This window comes from Crocodylus siamensis, chromosome 5 (genome assembly GCF_052110815.1).
Source record: "Crocodylus siamensis isolate JL-2025a chromosome 5, ASM5211081v1, whole genome shotgun sequence".
Lineage (NCBI taxonomy): Eukaryota > Metazoa > Chordata > Crocodylia > Crocodylidae > Crocodylus > Crocodylus siamensis.
In genome coordinates this window covers 51,301,526-51,321,803 of record NC_143399.1, presented here as the reverse complement: position 1 = coordinate 51,321,803, position 20,278 = coordinate 51,301,526, and the positions used below count along the sequence as shown (strand labels likewise).

The 20,278-nt window shown below is 47.3% G+C and overlaps 1 protein-coding gene across 9 annotated transcripts in view; it reads right to left on the bottom strand.

Moving 5' to 3' along the window:
* KIAA1614 (KIAA1614 ortholog) overlaps positions 1–20,278 on the bottom strand; it is a 65,591-nt gene that overhangs the window by 15,076 nt on the left and 30,237 nt on the right. For all 9 annotated transcript variants that reach the window (XR_016442394.1, XR_016442395.1, XM_090047850.1 and 6 more), the window contains 3 exons: positions 17,369–17,432; positions 4,172–4,315; positions 392–2,121 (listed from right to left, as the gene is read on the bottom strand). Coding sequence is in view for 7 of the 9 variants with exons in the window: in XM_090047850.1 (XP_089903976.1) it covers positions 392–2,121; positions 4,172–4,315; positions 17,369–17,432 (1,938 nt within the window). In the remaining 2 variants the exon portion in view is untranslated. The remainder of the gene's footprint in view (positions 1–391; positions 2,122–4,171; positions 4,316–17,368; positions 17,433–20,278) is intronic.

Below are 20,278 nucleotides of genomic sequence, written 5' to 3'. Positions count from 1 at the left end.
TACTAGGCAGTTATATCATCATCATTTCCCTATTAACCAGCCTGATCCACCTGATGGAAATCCTCAGGTATCTTAGCTGACAGTGCAGTAAACGTAGAGTCATATCCTGATGCCTGGCAGACTCAGAATCCGGTGTGCTGCCAGAGAGAGGGCAGGCACTGCTTCCAACACATACAACCCCCTCCGCTGCCCTCTGCAAGGCTTTTCAGATCTAAGGACTGCCAATAAAAGCAGCAGGGCTTGCTCACCTGTCCTGACTGCATGCAAGGAGGGAGCCTGCACTCAAATCATATAGGGCTTTAGAGCAGCCTCTCTCTGCATCACATTTTGAGCCAGATGGTAAACCAGCATGATCACTTCAATGAGGACAATAGTAAGAAAAGCCTCTTACCTTTAGTTTCTCCCAAAGAACCAGACACTTTCTGGTCACTCCACTCATGTTGTCCATGGCTCTCATCCAAGCCACTCTGCTGATGTTTGGCCTGTGTGTTGTTGCAGTTGTTGGCAGACAAGGCTTGGCATTTGCTCTTAGAAAGCCCCTTTGGATTCAGCTGGTCCTTCTGCTCCTCCATCATGGACTCACATTTGTGCTGAAAATTACTGGGAGGGGAAGTGGAACAAGTCACTGGTTTATTGGTCTCATCCAGGCACCCAGTTTCTTGGTTTGTCAACCTGTAGCTGCCTGTCAAGATAGCCTTCCTGTAAGGCATAGGGGTGGAAGCTTTCTTTGTGGAAGGGGGAGTGGGGATGTGAGCTGCCAAGCTGTAATTAGGAACCCCTTGCTTTGCTTGTTGGGGGTTGACTCTTATCCTACAACTTTGGCTTATGCTGGCAGTTAGTGGATGGGAGGGGGCTAAGCTCTCCTCTGATTCTCTGTTTCCTGAGAGTTCATCATCTGCCTTGGGTGCTGGCAATGCTGATAGCTGATGTGGTGTGGGAGGTGAAAGGTGAAGCTCTCTTTGCTGTGCTGGGGCAAACATTGTATCCTCTTGGCCACTGTTCTTTCCAACTAGCTGTGGTGGAGCTGGGGGGTGCTCACATTTAGAAAATGCTTCTACCCCATTGGCTGTGGGCCTTAGCCCAGGATTCTCTTTTAGCACCACGGAGCCCTTCAAGCTGGGGGTCCTATCTCCATTCGTATCCTTCTTGAGCACCATTCTGCTAGAACCCAAGGCACCACCCCCTCCACTGCCACCCATCTTGCATTTTTCCTGGTCTACCTTCCTGCCTCTTCCTCCCTTCCCTGGAGTGTCATTTCCCCTAGAAGCTTTGTGCCCACTGTGACAGCGGCTTCTTGTTTCTGAGTACCCCTCTGAGTGGGAGCTTCCTGGCCCAGCCTCTTCACTGTCAGTCTTGCAGCTGTCAGATGTGTCAGTACTGTCTAGAGCAGAATCCACATCATCTATGTAAGTGACATCCCCAATGTACGTCTCCCTGATTCTCTCCGTACGAATACGTTGCCGGGAAGGAAGAATCCAGACTGGAGACCCCCCGGGGCCCAAAGTCCTGGCTTTGGGCTCCTGTTGGGAAGTGCCCAGGTCCCCGCTTTCAGCCAAGTTACCAATATTTTTGTTTTTCTGAGTTAGGCTGTTGACCTCAGACAAGTCATTAACTGTCCAGTTGACCTCAGTGGCCACAGCCAGATTGGTTGTTGAGCTGCCAAGGTAGGAGCCACAGGCTGTGCACTTCCCCTGTGCGCTAACCACAGAAGGCCTGGCCTTCTCAGGACTTCCCACGTGTGCAGATGCCCCTGTAGTCTGCCCATGTTTTTGCTGCTCTCTGAAGGCTTTGCTGACCCCATTCTCTTTGCGATGAAGGTCCCCGTTGATGTAATCAGAAAGGTCTGGTTTGGAGACCAGTGGGCTCTGGCCCAGGGATAAAAGGACTGAATCCAGAACGCGTTTCTGGCGCAGCTGCAACCTCTCCAAGTAGCGCACCTCAGCATCCCGGACAGACTCATCCTCAAAACGCACCCGGGATGGGGAAGGACCTCGCTTTCTGCGCTGGCCACAACTGGACTCCCCACTGGAGGAGTCACTTAGGTTCCCACTGATATGAGTGTCTCCACCTTTCAGAGCCAAGCTTTTCCTCAGGTCTGGAGCAGTGGTTCTGCCAGCATCCCTAGCATAAAGACAGCCAGACAGTAGTTAAGGAGTCATGACCAGCTACTCATCCCACCTCTTCTCATTCACTAATGTGCTTGCCATGGTAAAGCACTACAGGCAAATGGCATGCCTTTGCTGACTGGACTTCTGCCCATCTACCTGAACCCTGAGCCATAGGGTCAGAATCTGCTCCCCCACACCCAATTTCCCTCCCCTCTCCAAAGCCAGCTACATCCAACATTACGTCACCCCTTTATGGAACCAATTACCCTCATTTGCCAGAAAGGGTCAGGAGGACAATTCAGTGGGTCTAGTATTAGAGGCATAAGGGGAGGAAATTCAATCCAACTGCTGTTCAGATAAAGTTAAGAGACCTGTACTGAGAAAATAAAAATAGCCTGTTCCCTATAAGTGGATGACACAGTAAGGGGTATCCCAGGGATAGAGCTGGATAGTCACATGAAAGACACAGGTGTTTGCTTTCATGTTCTGATCTAGGCTCTGCTGGCCTAGAGAAGGACAGTAGTGGTGGGGACACACCATACTAGGCCCCCCATGGGCTGCTGTTGACAAATCAACAGTAACCCCCCACACCTCTCTCCTGAGAGATTTGCCAGACTCCCTCAGCCGGAAGAATGGGGGCTCAGACATCAGCCTTCGAACAATAAAGATATTCAAGCAGGAAAGTGGGTGGGTTTCCAGTACTGATAGGGCTCAGGCACTTTCAAAAAAGACGGATCTCAGACTGAAGTAGGGAGAGAGAGATTCAAAGATGCCTTCTTTGTCAGGAATCAGGAGTCACATCTGTACCACCTCCTTACCATGTCTGGGAACACCACCAGAAACAAGGTTTTCCATTCACTCCCATTCTGCTCACACCTGAGCCCAGCACTTAGACACAGCAGACAGTTCAGAGGTCCTGAGCATGTCTCTCTACCATTCTTGGGCTCTCTGCCTTGTGCCTTCTGAGGCATGTACTCAAGACCCCTCTAGGCCATCTATTCCACCTAAATATCCAGGCTCAGTCACAGGTGGAGCAGGAGACAATAGGTGGAGCTTGATACCCAGTGGCAGCCTCAGGGTGGACGAGGCAGTATAAGCACAGCTTGGATTTCTTTAGTGCTAATATGTTTTCATAGCACAGGGGCTAGCTACATTAACTGTGCAAGCAATAATTCCTCCCTGCAGCTCATTTGCATGTGCATGTGTGTAAAAATTGTTTATCTTGCCAGTCTAAAAATACCAGTTTGAACTCTAACACAACCACAATAATCCTCTGCTTACAAGTCATAGAGTTAAAAAAAAAAATGTGTCATGCTTTTCCAGTCTGCTCTTCCAACCCCAGCTTCCCTCCCTTCATTTATTCTTGATTTTTGTCTACTAAAATATTTAGAGGCTATGGTATTATCTTCCACCCTCTATCATGCTGTTAAAATAATTCAACTAGTGTTAAGTTTCACTCAGTCCAAGGTACACCATTATTTTTCAGACTCTTCAAAACCCAAGCTACTTAATATTTTGAATACACACAATGCACACAACTATATACATTTGGAGTGAATTTGTTGCAAGGGTGATTTTTTCCCCTCTCTGCAGCTATGGATTTATTTTATTCAAGGGAGACCATTATGTATTGTTTCAGAAATTAAAGTATCCCAGTGAAACAAGAATCTGCCATTAGTGGCTCTCTGTTGTGATAAAAACAAAATAACATGGTTCAGATATCCTGTAGTGAACAACTGTATATGATGTACTGTCCACATCTATATAGTAAGCATAAGTGAAGATGTAATGGGCATCTCTTATGCATGTGATACTTGTTTATGTGGTGCAACGGGTTGCACAATGTGTAACATATTTGTATCATGCTTGTATCACGAGAGAGTGTGCATGTATATATAACATGTCTATTTCTGTTTCTATACACAATGTGTGTATGTTCTGAAGAACCTGAGTAAAAAGGGGTAGCAGAGGAAACAAGCAGAGAAACTAGAAAGCAAAGCAGGTCTCTCCTCTTACCTGTACTCTAAAGAACTGTGACTGACATCTGAAACATTTGCACTTACCGCCTGTCCTGGGTAACAGCAGGAAGGATGTCATGGCTGGCTCGGAGGGGGCTTGTCCTAGCCTTCATGCGGGCTCTCTGCAGCAGCTGCTTGGCCTGCTCATGCCTGGGGCTCAGCTCAAGCTCCTGACTGGGAACAAAGGCCCTGCAGCCAGGGGAGCAAAGAGGAGGGGGGGAAGGGGGGAATGGAATTAGAAAAAAAAATAACAAGGATTAGAAGTGGTTTAACAGTGACGACACACTGACTGGAAAAACACAGTCCATTCTCAGATGCCCTGCAGTCCTGACAGCTGGCACTAGGGGGCAGACTCTGACATTCAGATAGGATGACAGCACTCTCACAAGACAGAGATAACACCTTGCTTCCAAAAATGCTAGCACTAGACCTATCCAGGGACACGAGATGGAAGGATATGATTATTCATGAACCTGGCTTACAACTAGACACAGCAGCTCCCAAGAGCTTAGGAAAGGTAAAGGCTATACCTCCAAAAAACCTGGACAAAGGAGCCCATCTATTATAGGCAGAACACTCCTACAATGATCACTCTAAATTGGTACTCAAGGGTCCCGCTGTTTACTTTCTGTTAAAGGATAACTTCTACTAGGTGATTTTTGCTGATCTCCCTGGTGGCTATTTAGCAGTGTGTTTCAGGTTAAACAGATTACGGAGAAAAATGTTAAGGCAAGCTTTCAGATACAAAACGACCTTAGCTCAGGTCTAGGAAAGAAGCAGACACAGCCTAAGCTAAATACCTGACAAAACAACAGTTTCTGTTTGACTCCACATATATACAAAAAAGTAGCTTCAAAACATGAGAAATACAGCTAAATTGATAACCCATTATACAAAAGAATAAGCCCATTCAGAAGGGAAAAGGGGCATTATTACCTATGGAGTACAAAGAGGATTAGAAGAGATACCAGTTAAATATGATGTTATTTGTTTGGTCTGTGGTGTTCAGTGCCCAGTAAAAAGTTGTGAATTTTTGTTCCCAGGCCTTGAAACCAGGTTATGAATTTTTGTTCAGATAAGCTGCTACTTATAACTTCTCTTTGTTCCTAACTTACACCTTCCCTTTCCCCACTCCGTCAAATGTCGGTTTTCTTTTACATACAAAGTTAAACACAATCCATCTATTCCACTGGTGCCATCAGTATGAGTATCTAGTAAAGAGTAAGGACCTGGTATTAAACCTCTACACAGGGTGCCTTGGTCCTGCTTCATCTGCTGTGAGGATACAGCAGGCCCTCTCCTAGTGGTGCAGGAATGTTGGCCAGGTCAGGAAATAATTAGCCGCTGAGTAAACTGGAGCAGTATGGCCACTTAGCTGTGCCCAGGACAGCTAATTAACACTGCTGAGGGAAAAATGCATTGGCAGAGCTGTGGTGAGGGGAAGCAACCTATTCCTGTACCTGCAAGCTGGTATTCACCACTGGACACACAACCCCAGTTCAAAACAATGTGACCTATAAAGCCCTGTGTGGTTTGGGTCTGGCCCCAACCCAACCAAGATATGCCTCTTCTCATGAATCACAGCAACTCAGGCTCTTGAACTAAGAATGCCTACCCAGTATGGCTGTGTGTGTTCCCCATCTTTTAAAACTTGGTTGTTTAACACAGAGGAGTAGGGGTGGGAAGAAAGACAGAGAACCTAAGAGTGGCTTTGGGCACAAGCTCAGGACCTTGTTATGCCATTTTTTCTGCCTAATTACCAGGCTTGGGTGTGTGCAGAGGAGCGAATGGGCAGGGTTTCTTTTTTAGTGGCAGTTCTGGACTTGGAAAAAAGACAATGTAGACATGGCCGATAGGGACTACAAGTTTTCTAGGCATGACCTGGGCTGATCTAAGCATGATTAAAACTGATGGTAATACTAGTCCCAAGCAAGCGGTAGAGTCTTTAGTTGTCCATATTCTGATGCATCATAGTGCCGCACATTAGTGGTACACTCAGCAGACATGCTAAACTCAATACTAAAGTCAAAAGCTATCAGGATTGTTCAAAGTACACAGCATCATCAGTCACCTGCTAATACCTTCCCAGAATTCTTCAGGGTTTCTCTCAAAAGTCCTCATCTGGGTCATGGAGAAGGATCTACCCAGCTTTGAAAAGCAGATATAGCTCACTATGAACCTATACCTACTAAAGAGAACTCACACACTTCACTAGTCACTGATGTCCCTCACATCTTCAGGAACCAAGCACCTCAGCATAATAGGACCTCTGTGTAATACATGTAGCACTATACTGCAGATGCCTTTCACAGAAAAAAAATCAGTCTATACCTACTAGGAGTGAGACAATTGTTTCCTGCATTTAAGAGGGCCTACAAGACTCAGGCTCTATGGAGCCTAAATTATCATCTCCCAACATTATCAGCTCTACAGCACAGCCCTCATTCCTCACTGCCAGAGACTGCACTGTAATATCCATTGCAAGAGGATCTGCAGCACAGCCTGCCTCCCTGGCTGCAGGTGTCACAATGCAATCAGATCTGCAGTACAGCTCACATTTCTCCCTTGCAGGTCCCTACCGTAACCCCTTCCACACAGTCCCCAGGGGTATAAACTTGCAATATTTTTCCAGTGACAGGGCTGGCAGCATTCTTGTCCCTTCTCACCCACAATGCTGCTATATTAAGGACAGTTTGTCCCATATGATTCTACCTGACCTGCTACACACATTCCTCAGACTCCTGGAGAAAATCCACTCTCTCTCAACTGAAATCATCTTAGTGTACAACACTCTCCTCCACCTCTGCCCTGCTCCCCACCCTTGCAATCTCTCCCACCCCTCTGATTGAGACTCACAGACTATTCCAGGCACAAACCTCACTCAAAACACTGGCTTTCCCTATTGGCTATTGCCATAATCCATGATTAAAATAATCAGCTCAGTCACTTCAGAAGGCCTGAAGTTAACCCTTTCACGCTGGCACGCCTTAAGGGAAGGCAGGAGCATGAAACATAGCAGGGTTGACCTTGACAGAGGAAGATCCACATACCACAGCTGTGTCATGCTTCATTCTTCAAACAACTGCATCTGTACTGTGCATGCTATTACCTGTAGGCTGTATAGGGTGAGGAAGCCTCTGTGTGTGAGCTACCACACGGACTATTCTAGAGCCTGAGCTTGTGTGAGTACAGCTGTCTCCTTCTTGTGCATTTGCTGCAGGGAGCATGTTACACCTGTGCTCTGCAGCTGTTATTAGTTTATTTCTAACTCACTAACTGGAATTACACAGCCGTTACTGGTTTAGGCCTTTGTGTCTTAGAGTGACTACTGGACTGTGGATGCCTTCATCTTTGGGCAGCACAATTTATCAGATCCTGATAATCAGGAAGTGGCGAGCACTCACCCCTTAGAGCAAGATCCCTTTAAAGTATCTTGTGTTGGATTCCCCAAAAGTTAAGGCACCCCATAACTTGAAAACCTTGACCCATTTCTCTCCAACACTGTCCTGACTTCCAGCAAAAAAGACCTGCCTATATTTTTAACTCAAACTCACTTAGCTATAATAGTAAAAAGTAAGTATCGGGAAACTAGCTCAGTGGTTCTCCTCTTTTTCAGTCAGGGCAGCCCTCCACCATATTTTTGTATGTGGCATCACCCCTGGTTGAGAACCACTGTTTTTGTGCCTCGGCTTTACCTCAGTGATTCTCAACTATGTGTTGCTGCCATCAGGTAAAACCGTTTCACATGTCTTGTGCACAGCCAGATGGGAAAGGGCTGCAGCACATTCATGTGCTCCTCTGGCATTATGTCTCCCTGATCAGCCTAAAGCAGGCAGGAGACGTGGCTTGTGCTGAAGTTCTTCCCAGTCCAACCCGGCATGGCTTCCCCCAGAAACACAGGCATGCAGGGCAGGTAGAACTGTTCCAAGTGCCTCTGTTTCTGGGAGGAGTTGAGGGTACGGGGAGTGGACCAGAAAGGGCTGCAGCCCAAGCTGGCTCTCCTACCTGCTTTAGGATCAGCAGGTAACCCTAATGCAGGAAGAGTGTACACGTGTGCCACAGCTGTGTATGTGGGGCAGTTTGACCTAGCCACAGTGTCAGCATCTGAATTGCAGCACTAATAAGGGGGTTTCATAGCACACCTGATAGAGAACCACTGAGCTAAGGTGTGCACATTCTAGAGGCAACTTCTTAGCTCTGTAATTCACTTCCTCCCCCCATCCAGTGGACTTTTGGTGACCATTTGTGCATGCTGCAATGCAAAATCTGAGTGAAACTTACCAACATTCTTCTCCTGCATGAATGAAAGCACTAACAGTACAGCATTGGCAATAAGACACCTAAGGCAGCAACCTTCCGCTCAAGGCACCCCTAATTTATATGGGCCTCATATTCATCATCATGATCATCTGTGTTCCTCATAAACAGTGAAAGGTTTGAGCCTCACAACGTCATTTGAGGAAGGGGAGTATTACACCCATTTTACAGATGGAGAACTGTAGTATACAGAAAATTGTGGCTCGTCCCAGGCAGGCCACACAGAAAGTCTAGGACAGAACTACAAGTTGGATGAGGGTCTGCAGATTCCCATGGTGACTCTGCAACATCCTGCTTTGATTTCCCAGCAAAGCTCTCAGGCCATTTTTTTATGTTCCATGTGATCTTATTTTGCAGTAGCCACAAGTCATAATGTTCACAACTACTGCCAAATACAGTGATGGGGACATCCAAAAATGAAAAGGAAGCCACAGGTGGAATTTTGGGAAGCTAAATGTAATTACTCCAGACTGGAATTTGGGCAGGACACCAGAGCTGACATTCAACCTTATAAAATGCCACAAGCTGTTCTGTGACTTAGACAAGAGTTAAGACTTCTATTTTAAATTTAATTCAGACTTCAGCACCCAGTGCTTCCTAAAGCCATGGCAATAATGCCTAGGTCTTGTATCCTGATTTCTACTTACAGCTCCCATTTAGACTTGCCAGGATATGCATCTCTAGAAAATTACTTTGCTTCTCAGGTCTTTGCCCTGGTGCTTTATTGTACAGGCAAAGACTATTAAGGAGGCAGTGTGAGCCAGAAGAAAGAGAGTTCCACTGTAAGTCAGGAAATGTGACCTGCTGGATGACTTTGGGCAAGTCACTTAACTGCCATGGCTCCATTTCCCTTCTGCAAAATGGAGATTAAGATATTCATTGTGTAAAGTGCCTTGAGATCTTCTCATGTAGAAAACAGCATTATAGCCCACTTGTAATAGTCACATCTTTGTTGAACTGAAGGATGTTATGAAGCAGCAACTGTTGTCTTATATTAAACATTTCAGTCTGGCTGAGGATTCAGGACATCATCAAGTGTGGTCTATTTACCTAAGCAGCAGTTACTCACCAGCATGTGACATTCTTCCTGGCAGATAGCAACTCTGATCTGCTGTCTCTGGCACTGCCCTTGCCCAGGTATTCCACAGGCTCAATCATCTGCTCCACCAAATCTGTTAACAACTCTCATGGTCCAGCTCTCACGATCCATCTCCCAGGAGAGGAGATGGACTAAACAGCAGACAGAGACTGTCCCAGCTACCATGTTTCTGACCACACTATCTGTATGAGCATCACGCTGCACCTGACCACACCTGAATGTGTGTGCTAAGATCCTGTATTTTGTCCACAGCAGCTCAACCACATCATGTGACCCTCACTAGCTGTACACAAAGGAGGTATAACAAGCTCAGTGCAGCTGGAAGCATCTCTCTGCATTGCTAACTAGAACGATTTTAGCCTACTGCATTGTTAGTGCAATGTAATTTCTATCCCCACACCCTCTTTTAGCACTTGGAGGTTTTCAATCCTTTTCTCCCTCATCACCTCTTCTCCAGCAATCAGTCACATCTTTCCCAGCCCTTTGAACATGTTGCCTGTCTTCTTCTCAGATTCAGTGCAGCAGGCCAGGCTCAAAATGAGCCCCCAAGAGCCCCAACACATGCTCATTTTTGTGCATATTTAATCCCGTGACAATTCTGAGCACTAGTACTTGGAATCTTCCCAGTGTGCCCTTCAAGTAATAATGCTTACAAGCTGCTCAGCTCAGTCACAGGCATGTGTCCAAATGGATAGCAGAGAGGCAGTGGGATAAGTAAATAAAGAGCTGGGTTGTGTTCCCCACTGACCTGCTGTGGAGCCTTGAGTAAATCATTTCCCTATCTGTGTTTCCATTTTCCCATCTTTGCCGAACAGTGTGAGATCTGCAGATGAGAGGCACTCAGATCCTATGATGGCATCAATGAGATGCCTCAATCTAAGGCCCTGCCAAATATTCATCCCACAATACCTAAGAGGGACTAAATTCTAGGGAAAGCTAACTGCTTCCTTAAGCCCAAGATCCTGGCTGAGAGCCTATTATTTTTTGCCAGACTTACTGCAACTCTACATGGAGCTGCTGAATTCTGTATACCATCTATGACTGTTTCCAAGCCTCCTGGTACCAGTATCACAGGATGCAGGACATTGATGAAAACCCTACCTGTAAGGCTACAAACAAACACTGCCTTTGTGCCACCAGAAAAAAAATGATGGCAGCACAAAACTCAAGGAAACAGACATCTTCGCCCTTTGTTGTGTCAAGTATCTAACTTCTGTGATGACGATAACCCTAGTCATAATTTGTGCCACCTTTTTGTGGAAGATGTCTGTTCACTTATGGTAAGGAAGTGTAGGCAGCCCATAGCTGCCTGCACTCTCCAACTGCCCCAGGCAGGAGCTCCCAGGACTTCAGGGGCCCAATCCTGTGAGACAACAGCCCCAGGTGCCATTCCCTAAACTGAGCTGCAGCAGCATATGTGCAACACAGGAATCCCCTGCAGGGGATTCCTGGTGTGCCTGCCTGCAAGTATGGAGAGAACTCCCACAGGGCAGGTCATGTAGTATAACAGCAGTATGATAGAAGGGAATCAGTATCACAGGGGTTCCTCCTTCTGTGCTTAGAGATGTCCCCTGACCTGGTGGGAAGCAGCAAAAAACTGGGCATGCATTTCTCACTGCTGTGCCCTGGGTCGGGGCACGGTCTGCAAGCGTAGACAGAAGAACCCCTATGGGAGCCCCGCTTCTGCACTTGCATGTATGTGCTGAGGGGCATGTCTGCAAGCAGGAGGTTTCCCCCACTTGAAGACATGTGCCCCAAGTTGGGGCACAATACCCAGAGCCATTTTCTCACAGGATCAGGCCCCTAAATTCCTGGGAGCAACAGGGGCATGACCTGTAGCCCTAACAACATCTGTAGGGCTAGGACCAGACATTCAAAAAGCCTGAGCCTGAATTGATTCAATCTTTTGAGGTTAGTCTAACCTAGCTAGGCTGCACTGGTTTGTACAGACATCCCCTCTGGGCTGAAGAAATACAGGCACATGCTTGCAGTGGCTCAGGGTAAAAGCCGGGGTGGGGATGCTAGAGCAGTCCTCCCTTCCCTTCAACAATGCTGCGATGAGGGGGAAAAATGGCCAGGCCCCAGCAGAATGCTCTGATAAGGGAAGTCTGACTGTCTTTTCCCCTGCTCATTGTTCAAGGGGCAAGAGTGTTGCAAGACCTAAGCCCCAGACTAGCACTCTGAAGCAAAGGGGGTGGGATGTAGTGCTTGCTTCTGTTGATGATATGGAACTTTTCAATCTCCCTCTCCATGCTTCTTTATACTGTCTGCAGCAAACTGACAGAAAAGCAAACCAGCAGAGTTTAGCAGTGCTTATCAGCCCATCAACAAAACAAAAGCTTCTCTCATTAGTTCAAGCTCTTCTTAAACAGGTTTTTCCAAGGAAGGAATGAAGGGACATTACCAGCTGACCTATTGATTAGCTCCAAAAGCCCTAATTGCACACTGTGCTGTCTGCCTGTCCCAGTGAAATTGGAGATGCACACACACACAGACAGTTCTCAGCATTAGGTAGCATACCACATGCCTAGGGTTCATGGGGCTGGGGTTCGTGCTGTGGGAGATGGGAGAGAAGGGATCCCTGCTTGAGCAGTAAGGTGGGGAGGGGCAGGGGGAAGCCTGGCAGACCCTGCTGTGCCTGCAGTCTCCGTCAGAGCTCTGGCTCGGGAACAGAGGGGCAGGGCCAGCCATGTTCTCTGGAACAAAGAGCACAGCCCAGAGCTGCAAGCATCTGGGATGCTGCAGGACTCTGGTTTAACTTAACCAGGAAGGGGTCTGGTACAGACATTGCATACACCAGTTTAACCCAAATCAGTTAAGTCTGATACTACATTCAACTAGGTTTATCTTAAACCAGTTTCAGCCATTTTGAAACTGGTTTATGTGCATTGAACTTGTGTTCTGTTACAGGTGTAAGCCAGTTTCTGAACACTTAAAATCCCTCCGGGGGGACGGTGCCACCCTACACGTGGCACAGTCTGAACATGGATGGAACACCATGAGGAAGACACGCCGAGTCCTCATTATTGGAGACTCCATCCTGAGGGGAATGGAGGGTCCCATCTGCCAACCCAACCCCTTGGCACGTGAGGTCTGCTGCCTGCCTGGGGCTCAGATTCAGGATGTTACAGGCATGATCCCGGACCTCATTCGACCCTCGGACCGGTACCCCATGCTCCCAATCCATGTGGGAACAAGTGACACAGCAGGGAGCAGTCCAGACCACAACATGAAGGACTATGAGGCCCTGGGAGCCAAGCTCAGGGAGACAGGGGCGCAGCTGGTAGTCTCCTCTATTCTCCCGGTAAGTAGATGCGGACAGTGCCACAAGGCCTGCATCAGAGTGGTCAACCGGCAGCTTCGGAGTTGGTTCCACCAGGCAGGCCTCAGGTTCCTTGACAACAACCCACATTTTTGCACAGGGGGCATGCTCAGGTGGGATGGGCTTCACCTCTCCCCTAAAGGCAAGCGTGTCTTTTCTTCCACGTTGGCTGATCTTGTACAGCCAGCATTGCTTTAAACTAGCTTCACCGGGGGATGGGGTCACAGGGGGACATGACGACACTTCCCAGCCAAGACAGGTGACAAGCACAAGAAGTACCCAGGTAAGTGACAGAGGTCCAGATAGTCCTGGGATCAAGGGGTTGGTGCACATACCCACAGGAGGCCTTAAATGCCTCTACACTAATGCTCATAAGATGGGGAACAAGCAGGAGGAACTTGCCTTCCTGCTAGCTAACACAAACCCAGACATAGTGGGGCTCACTAAAATGTGGTGGGATTCAACCCATATTTGGATGGTAAACATTAAGGGCTACAGACTGTACAGGTGGGATAGAATGGGGAGGAAAATTGGGGGTGTGGCGCTCTACATCAAAGAACAATACACGTCCTCAACAAACAGCACTGGGTCAGAGGAGGGACACATTGAAGTGTTCTGGTTAGAATACAAGGGGGTTGGGGGGAAAGGGACTTAACAGTGGGTGTCTACTATTGACCACCCAACCAGGGAGAAGAGCTGGACCGGGAATTCTCCGGTCAGCTTGCGGAGGCAGTTAAGTCACGGGATGTGGTTGTCCCAAACATTTAAACTACCCAAACATCTGCTGGGAGGAGCAGTCAGCCAGGTCTGACCGCTCACGCAGGTTCCTTGCCAAGACACAGGACATCCACCTAACCCAGGAGGTGCACAGTCCCACCAGGGAAAATGCTTTGCTGGACCTGGTCCTGGCCATAGGCAATGACCTGGTGAGGTGACTGTGGGTTCTCGACCACCTGGGCAATAGTAATCATCACCTGCTGGAATTCACCATCCAGTGCAGGGTGTAAGGTCACCCTTGACTTCAGGAGGGCCAGTTTCAATAAGTTAAGGAGATCAGTCGGGGAGGCACTGAGGTCTTGGAGGGGAGGGGAGTTCAAAATGAGTGGTTGTTCCTTAAGGAGATGATCCTCTAAGCCCAAAAGGTGACAGTCGCAACGCGAGTCAAAGGGTGCAAGAGTGCTCAAGAGCCCCCATGGCTCACTAAAGGCATTCAGGAATGTCTGAAAGCTAAAATGGAAGTGTACACCCAGTGGATGGGAGGGGCCATTACCAAGGAGAATTATACCTCCATTGCTTGAGACTGCAGGGGGGCTGTTAGGAAGGCTAATGTGGAGACAGAACTGGGACTACCAACCTGGATGAAAGATAACAAAAAGTCCTTTTTAAATATACATGGAGTGAAAAGAAGGCACTGGGTAATGTGGGGCCTCTGCAGGACATGCTTGGCAATCTGGTGGTAGCATCAGATGGTAAAGCTGACCTCTTTAACGAATTCTTTGCCTTCATTTTTCTGAGAAGGGACCGGGACATCCCCCCATGGGGATTCCAGACGGACTTGGGGAAGCACAGCCAGGCCCAGGGTTAGTGAGGACCTAGTCAGGGAATTTCTGGTGGGACTGGACATGTTCAAATCAGCAGGTCCAGATGATCTCCATCCCAGGGTGCTGAGGAAATTGGCAGAGATCATTGTAGAACCCCTGGCACAGCTTTATGAGCACTCGTGGTGCTCTGGTGAGGTGCCAGAGGACTGGAAAAGGGCCAATGTGGTCCTCATTTTTAAAAAAGGGAGGAAGGAGGACCCAGGAAACTATAGGCCAGTTAGTCTTATCTTGGTCCTGGGGAAGCTCTTTGAGAATATTATCCATGAGCACATCTGTGAGGGACCAGCAGGGGAGATCATGCTTAAGGGCAACCAACATGGGTTCATTAGAGGCAGGTCCTGTCAGACCAACCTGGTTGCCTTCTACGACCAGGTCATAAAATCTTTAGATAGAGGTGTCGTGGTGGACGTAGTCTTTCTGGACTTCAGGAAGACCTTCAACACTGTCTCTCACCCCATTCTCATTAAAAAAATTAGGTGACTGGGGCATCGATGCCTACACAGTCAGATGGATTGCAAATTGGCTAGAGGGCTGCACCCAGAGAGTGGTGGTGGATGGGTCATTTTCGACCTGGAGGGATGTGGGCAGTAGGGTCCCCCAGGGCTTGGTCTTCGGGCCTACACTATTCAACATCTTCATCAGTGACTTGGATGAGGGGGTGAAAAGCACCCTGTTCAAATTCGCAGATGACACTAAGATGTGGGGAGAAGTGGGCACGCTGGAGGACAGGGACAGGCTACAACTAGATCTGGACAGGTTACAGGGGTGGGCAGATGAGAACAGGATGGGTTTCAATACCAACAAGTACAAGGAAGAACCAGCAACAGACCTACAGGCTGGGGAACTCCCTTCTCGTCAACACAGAGGCAGAAAAGGATCTTGGAGTCATCACTGATGCCAAGATGAACATGGGCCAGCAGTGTGGGGATGCAGACAGGAAGGCTAACCACACCTTGTCATGCATCCATAGATGCATCACGAGCAGGTCTGAGGAGGTGATCCTCCCCCTCTATGTGACACTGATCAGGCCACAGTTAGAGTACTGTGTCCAGTTCTGGGCGCCACACTTCAGGAGGCTGAACCTGTTCAGCCTCCACAAGAGAAGGCTGAGAGGGGATCTGGTGGCTGTCTATAAACTTATCAAGGGGGACCAGTGGGGAATGGGAGAGACCCTGTTTCCCCGAGCACTACCAGGAGTAACTAGGAATAATGGCCATAAGTTGACTGAGAGTAGGTTCAGGCTAGACATCAGGAAGCACTACTTCACAGTCAGGGCTGCTAGAATCTGGAACCATTTTCCAAGGGAAGTGGTGCTCGCTCCTACCCTGGGGGTCTTCAAAAGATAAGATAATCACATAGCCGGCATCATTTGACCCCAGCATTCTTTCCTGCCCATGGCAGGGGGCTGGATTTGATGATCTGCTCAGGTCCCTTCCAACCCTACCAACTATGAAAGTATGAAACCGGTTTGTGTGTAATATCTAGGCTACGGATAGACGTCAGTGAAGCAGATCACACATACCTGAACAACAGAACTATTCTGCAACCCCTCCCCGTAGCCCTTGTGTTCATTCGCACACCCCTGTTTTGTGTGGGTGAAGTAGGGGTGGCCAGCTGTTGTTCACAATTGTTATCAACCAGCCCTGCTCCTCCTCCATCCATGAGCCATGAGTCCTGGAATTCAATGAGCTCCCCTTTCTCCAAAACACTGCTCTACCACATGCAGAGGAAGGGACTGCCCTGGAGACCTGACAGTCCTCTCCACAGTAAAATCAGACCATACTGATGTCCCTGTGTAGAGAGATGGACAAAGAAGAGACATTACAGCAGTCATAGCAACTCTAGAGCACTGAGTTGCTGGATATGTAGCTGGAATGATTTCCAAGCAAGCACCATCATCAGGGGGCGATTCCTCCATTGGGAATGGATGAGGCATAGAACAAAATCCGCTAGTATTCCAAGTTATCTGACCCAGAACTTCATGAATAAATAATGTGAAGGTAGCCAGACAAGACAGAAGGCACTATCCTTGTAGGAATCGATGAGGCCCAGTCTGATAAGGAAGGATGTATCCTTGCCTTCCCCCTTCTTCCCTTCAATACACGCATCCTAGCATCAGACATTACCCTATTTATAATGACTGTTCCCCAAAGGCAAGGTGTGAGCTGCCAGCCCAGATATGCATATGTTTAAACAGTTACAGATCTGAATTCAGTAATCCTGTGTCCATTTCAGAAATGCGATTTCTTTCTGAGCTACAGCTATTTGCACACAAGTTGTTCTAACAGCAGCCCAAGGATCAAGCACTTCTGGGACCTCCCTTCACCCATGACACACACAAAGCCTTTGCAAATGGCTAGACTTGACCCTCATAAAAAATGAACCAGTGTCTGGGGCTAATTCCAGATCCTACGGGGATGAACAAGTCCTATAATGTGGCAACCCAAGGGGCATGTAATTAACTAAAACATGACTCAGCCTGAGCAGTCTTGGATTACATAATTGCTCTCTGAAACTGCCTCTGTTAAACTCCTGCTTAAGTCTATACCATTTTTCCATTGTTAAATACAGTTAAAGAAACTCTCCCATGTTCAAAAACAATAGCATTGGGCTCCTGACTATACTTACCTGGGGAAGCACCTGGGGAACACAGGAAGGAGATAGTCTACATTTGGTGATTATTATTTGGAATGAAAGGGGATGAGATAATTATCGCAGGGTTTGAGTGGGGGGTTCTGCACCTCTGGCCTTTCTGCTGAGACTACCACTGATAGCAATGGTTCTTTGGAAAGTTGCCATGTGTCTAACAGGAACAAGATTGACACCCACCAGCACATTATGAGACTCTCTCAGTTTTAAAAAAAAATGGGGGAATCTTTACTTTCCTCACATGGTCTTCTTACCTGTACCCTTCTGAATCCTGTAGGGAGACACCAGAGTCCCAGTCCACATCACTCAAAAGCAGCTCTGCACTCAAGAACAGAGATATGTCAAGATTTGCACACTTCCACAGTAAGCAAAGGAGGAATGAGAAACCCCAGCCCATTATTCATCATAGACCCCATTCACCTAAGCAAATCAGCCCTCTCCACCCCTCCAGCCTTGGAGGGCTCTTCCCCTCAAATCCTTTCCTTCCACACTAATGTGCTTACTGTAATGCAGTGTATTTTAAAGGATTCCAATTTGTAGAATGTTACTGTTTGAGATATGCTCAGGTTAGACATTGAGACATGGTTATACAGAAATGCCAGAGCCAGTTCTCAGAACCTCAACCATGACAGGAGGCCTCAGCTAGTGTTTGCTGTAAAACAGACCTGCTTGAATTCATCTCACTTCACAGAATTAGGCAGTTTCAGCTCTCATGATGCAACACCAGAGAATGTCACATTTTCTTGCTAGTCATGATTTTACAAAGAAGGGAGTCTATTCATTGATTCTCAGAGATAGCACAGCAGTCATTCCCATAGATGGAAGGCATTCCAGAATCACCATGTACGTACACAACCATTTTTAATAAGGTAGTTTAATTCCTCCCCTTTCAAGCATTTCCCTCAAAAACACTGCAAGGAAATATTTAAATACAGTATTTGATCCTGTTGGGAAGGGAAGACATGCACTCATTAGGGTAGAGAGCCCTAGAGACATTAAGTCAAGTAGAACAAGTAAAAGGGAGCTTGTTCATCTACGCTGCTTGCAGACATTAAACAACCCCCTCCCACCCCCATGGCACTTTATTTTAAACTTGGCATACTCCCACACTGAGCTCAGCACATGCCCAAAAGAGGCACTGCGTTAATTTAACACAGCTCACCCAATGATTATATAGATTGGGCACTTTAGTGGGGTTGCTTTTGGTGCTTTTATCTACTAGCTGATTGACTCAGTGTAGCAGGGCACTAAGGTGCCTGCTACTTGAAAAGTAGTAGTATGGGCTCAGATGTTGGTTGCTAGGGGCAACCAGGAGGGGCTAAGGACCTATACCTGGTGAGTCAGCTGACTGGAAGGGGAAGGGCTGACTACTATAAGACCTAGACTGGAGGCTGTGAGTGCGCTCTCTCTCTCTGCTGGCAGCCAGGAAGGAGGAGTACCGCCTGACTAAGGGAAAGAGATCGGCCCTGAATGTGGGAAAGAGAATAAGGCCTGAAGGGACCAGCCCCTAGTTACATGGGTGAGAGATGTAGTGTGGTTTGAAGAACGTTTAGTCAGGAGGTTTAGCTTTGTGTTATAGCCCAGGGGCTTGCATTATTGTTTTTTGTTGTTGTTGTTATACCGGAGGACCGTGTGAGGCTATCAGGGGTTGGAGGAGGCCTCATAGGGGTTCCACGGTAGCGTGGGGACCCTGGTGCCAGAGAGGGGTGCACTGACCCCAGCCCTGAGAAGGGGCGCAGAAGACTGGGAGGGGGCCAAGTAAGGCCGAGGCCACCTGAGCCCTAAGGCAAGAAGCCCCAGAATGGGCAGTGGCGAGAAGCCCCAAAAAGGGGACGGGGGGGCCGCAGGCTGCGAGACAAGCCAGAGAGTGCCAGCAGGGGGCGCAGAGAGGGAAATCGACCAAACAACATCTGGTACATCTGTGAGGCTTGGGGCGTGGTACAGGGGTGGTTGGAGCCACACATAGCCCATAAGGCTGGGGTGCACCGAGTCACCCAAAATAGAATTGAGACTGAGATACATCAGAGCACCGTGTCAGAGAGGACAAAAGGCAGCCTCCCCTATACATTGTTAACATCAAAGACATGGCGGGCGAGATGTGAGGGTGCTTTAGTACCACATTGGCACGGTAAGGGGCGTTAGGGGAGGTCACGGCCACCCCTAAGACCCCATGCTGTTACACTCAGCTTTAGATAAAGGCATCAAAAAGCCCTGCTAAAGCACCCAATCTATACAGATGCTGCAGAGCTGGACTGAAGTAATGTGCTGCGTCTTATGGTAAAGCTTGTTTTGTTTTGGGGTTTTTTTTGGGGGGCGGGGTTTAATGTCTGCAAGCAGCTCTAGAGTCCGTAATAACTTAACAGTGGCCTGCAAAGAGAAAAAATGGACCCATATCATTTCTTGTAAAAAAAAAAAAAAAAAATAGTTTGAAAGGCCTTTTTTTCTTTCTGCTCATGATTTTACTATTAAAAATTCAAGTCTACACTATTTAACCTGGAAGATATTTCAGATAACTGACAGTATTTTTATATCAGAAAGTTAAACTTCATTAACTGGGAGAAATATTTAGTATTAAAGCACTTTGAACAGGTATAAAACTCAAGATTTTAGGTAAAAATACAACATTTACTTGGATGAAAGACTTTCTTCATTAAAGATTCAATTTTGAACTGGAAGCCATTGAAAGTCATCTCTCAAGCATCCAATAAAATCAGATTTGACTTTCCTGATATGTCAGAAGTTTAATCAACAAAAGGCACTGAATTCAAGTTTTTACACATGGAAATTGTGTTGATTTAATTGAATTGGTATAAAATTTTATGGAGAAAGGGCCTAAGATGAAAGAAAACAGACAAAAATCCTTCAACAGCTTCCGCGATATTTCTTTTTTTCTTTCTATCATAAAGTGGCAGAAAATGGGAAAGACATCCAGAACCAGTTTCTTTTGCTTTCTTCATAGGAAACCTTTCAACAAATAATTAAATATGATAATCTAAGTCAGAGGGGGAGTTTGTTTTACATTGCAAGGCCACCAGAACAATGGCAGAGCTGTCAGAGTTCAGGAATGATGTGCTCTTCTTGCTGGGACCAGGGACTAGAATAGCAACTTTAGGTTCTGCAGGGTAGAACTAAGATGCAATGGCCAAGCTCTATGGAGATGACTA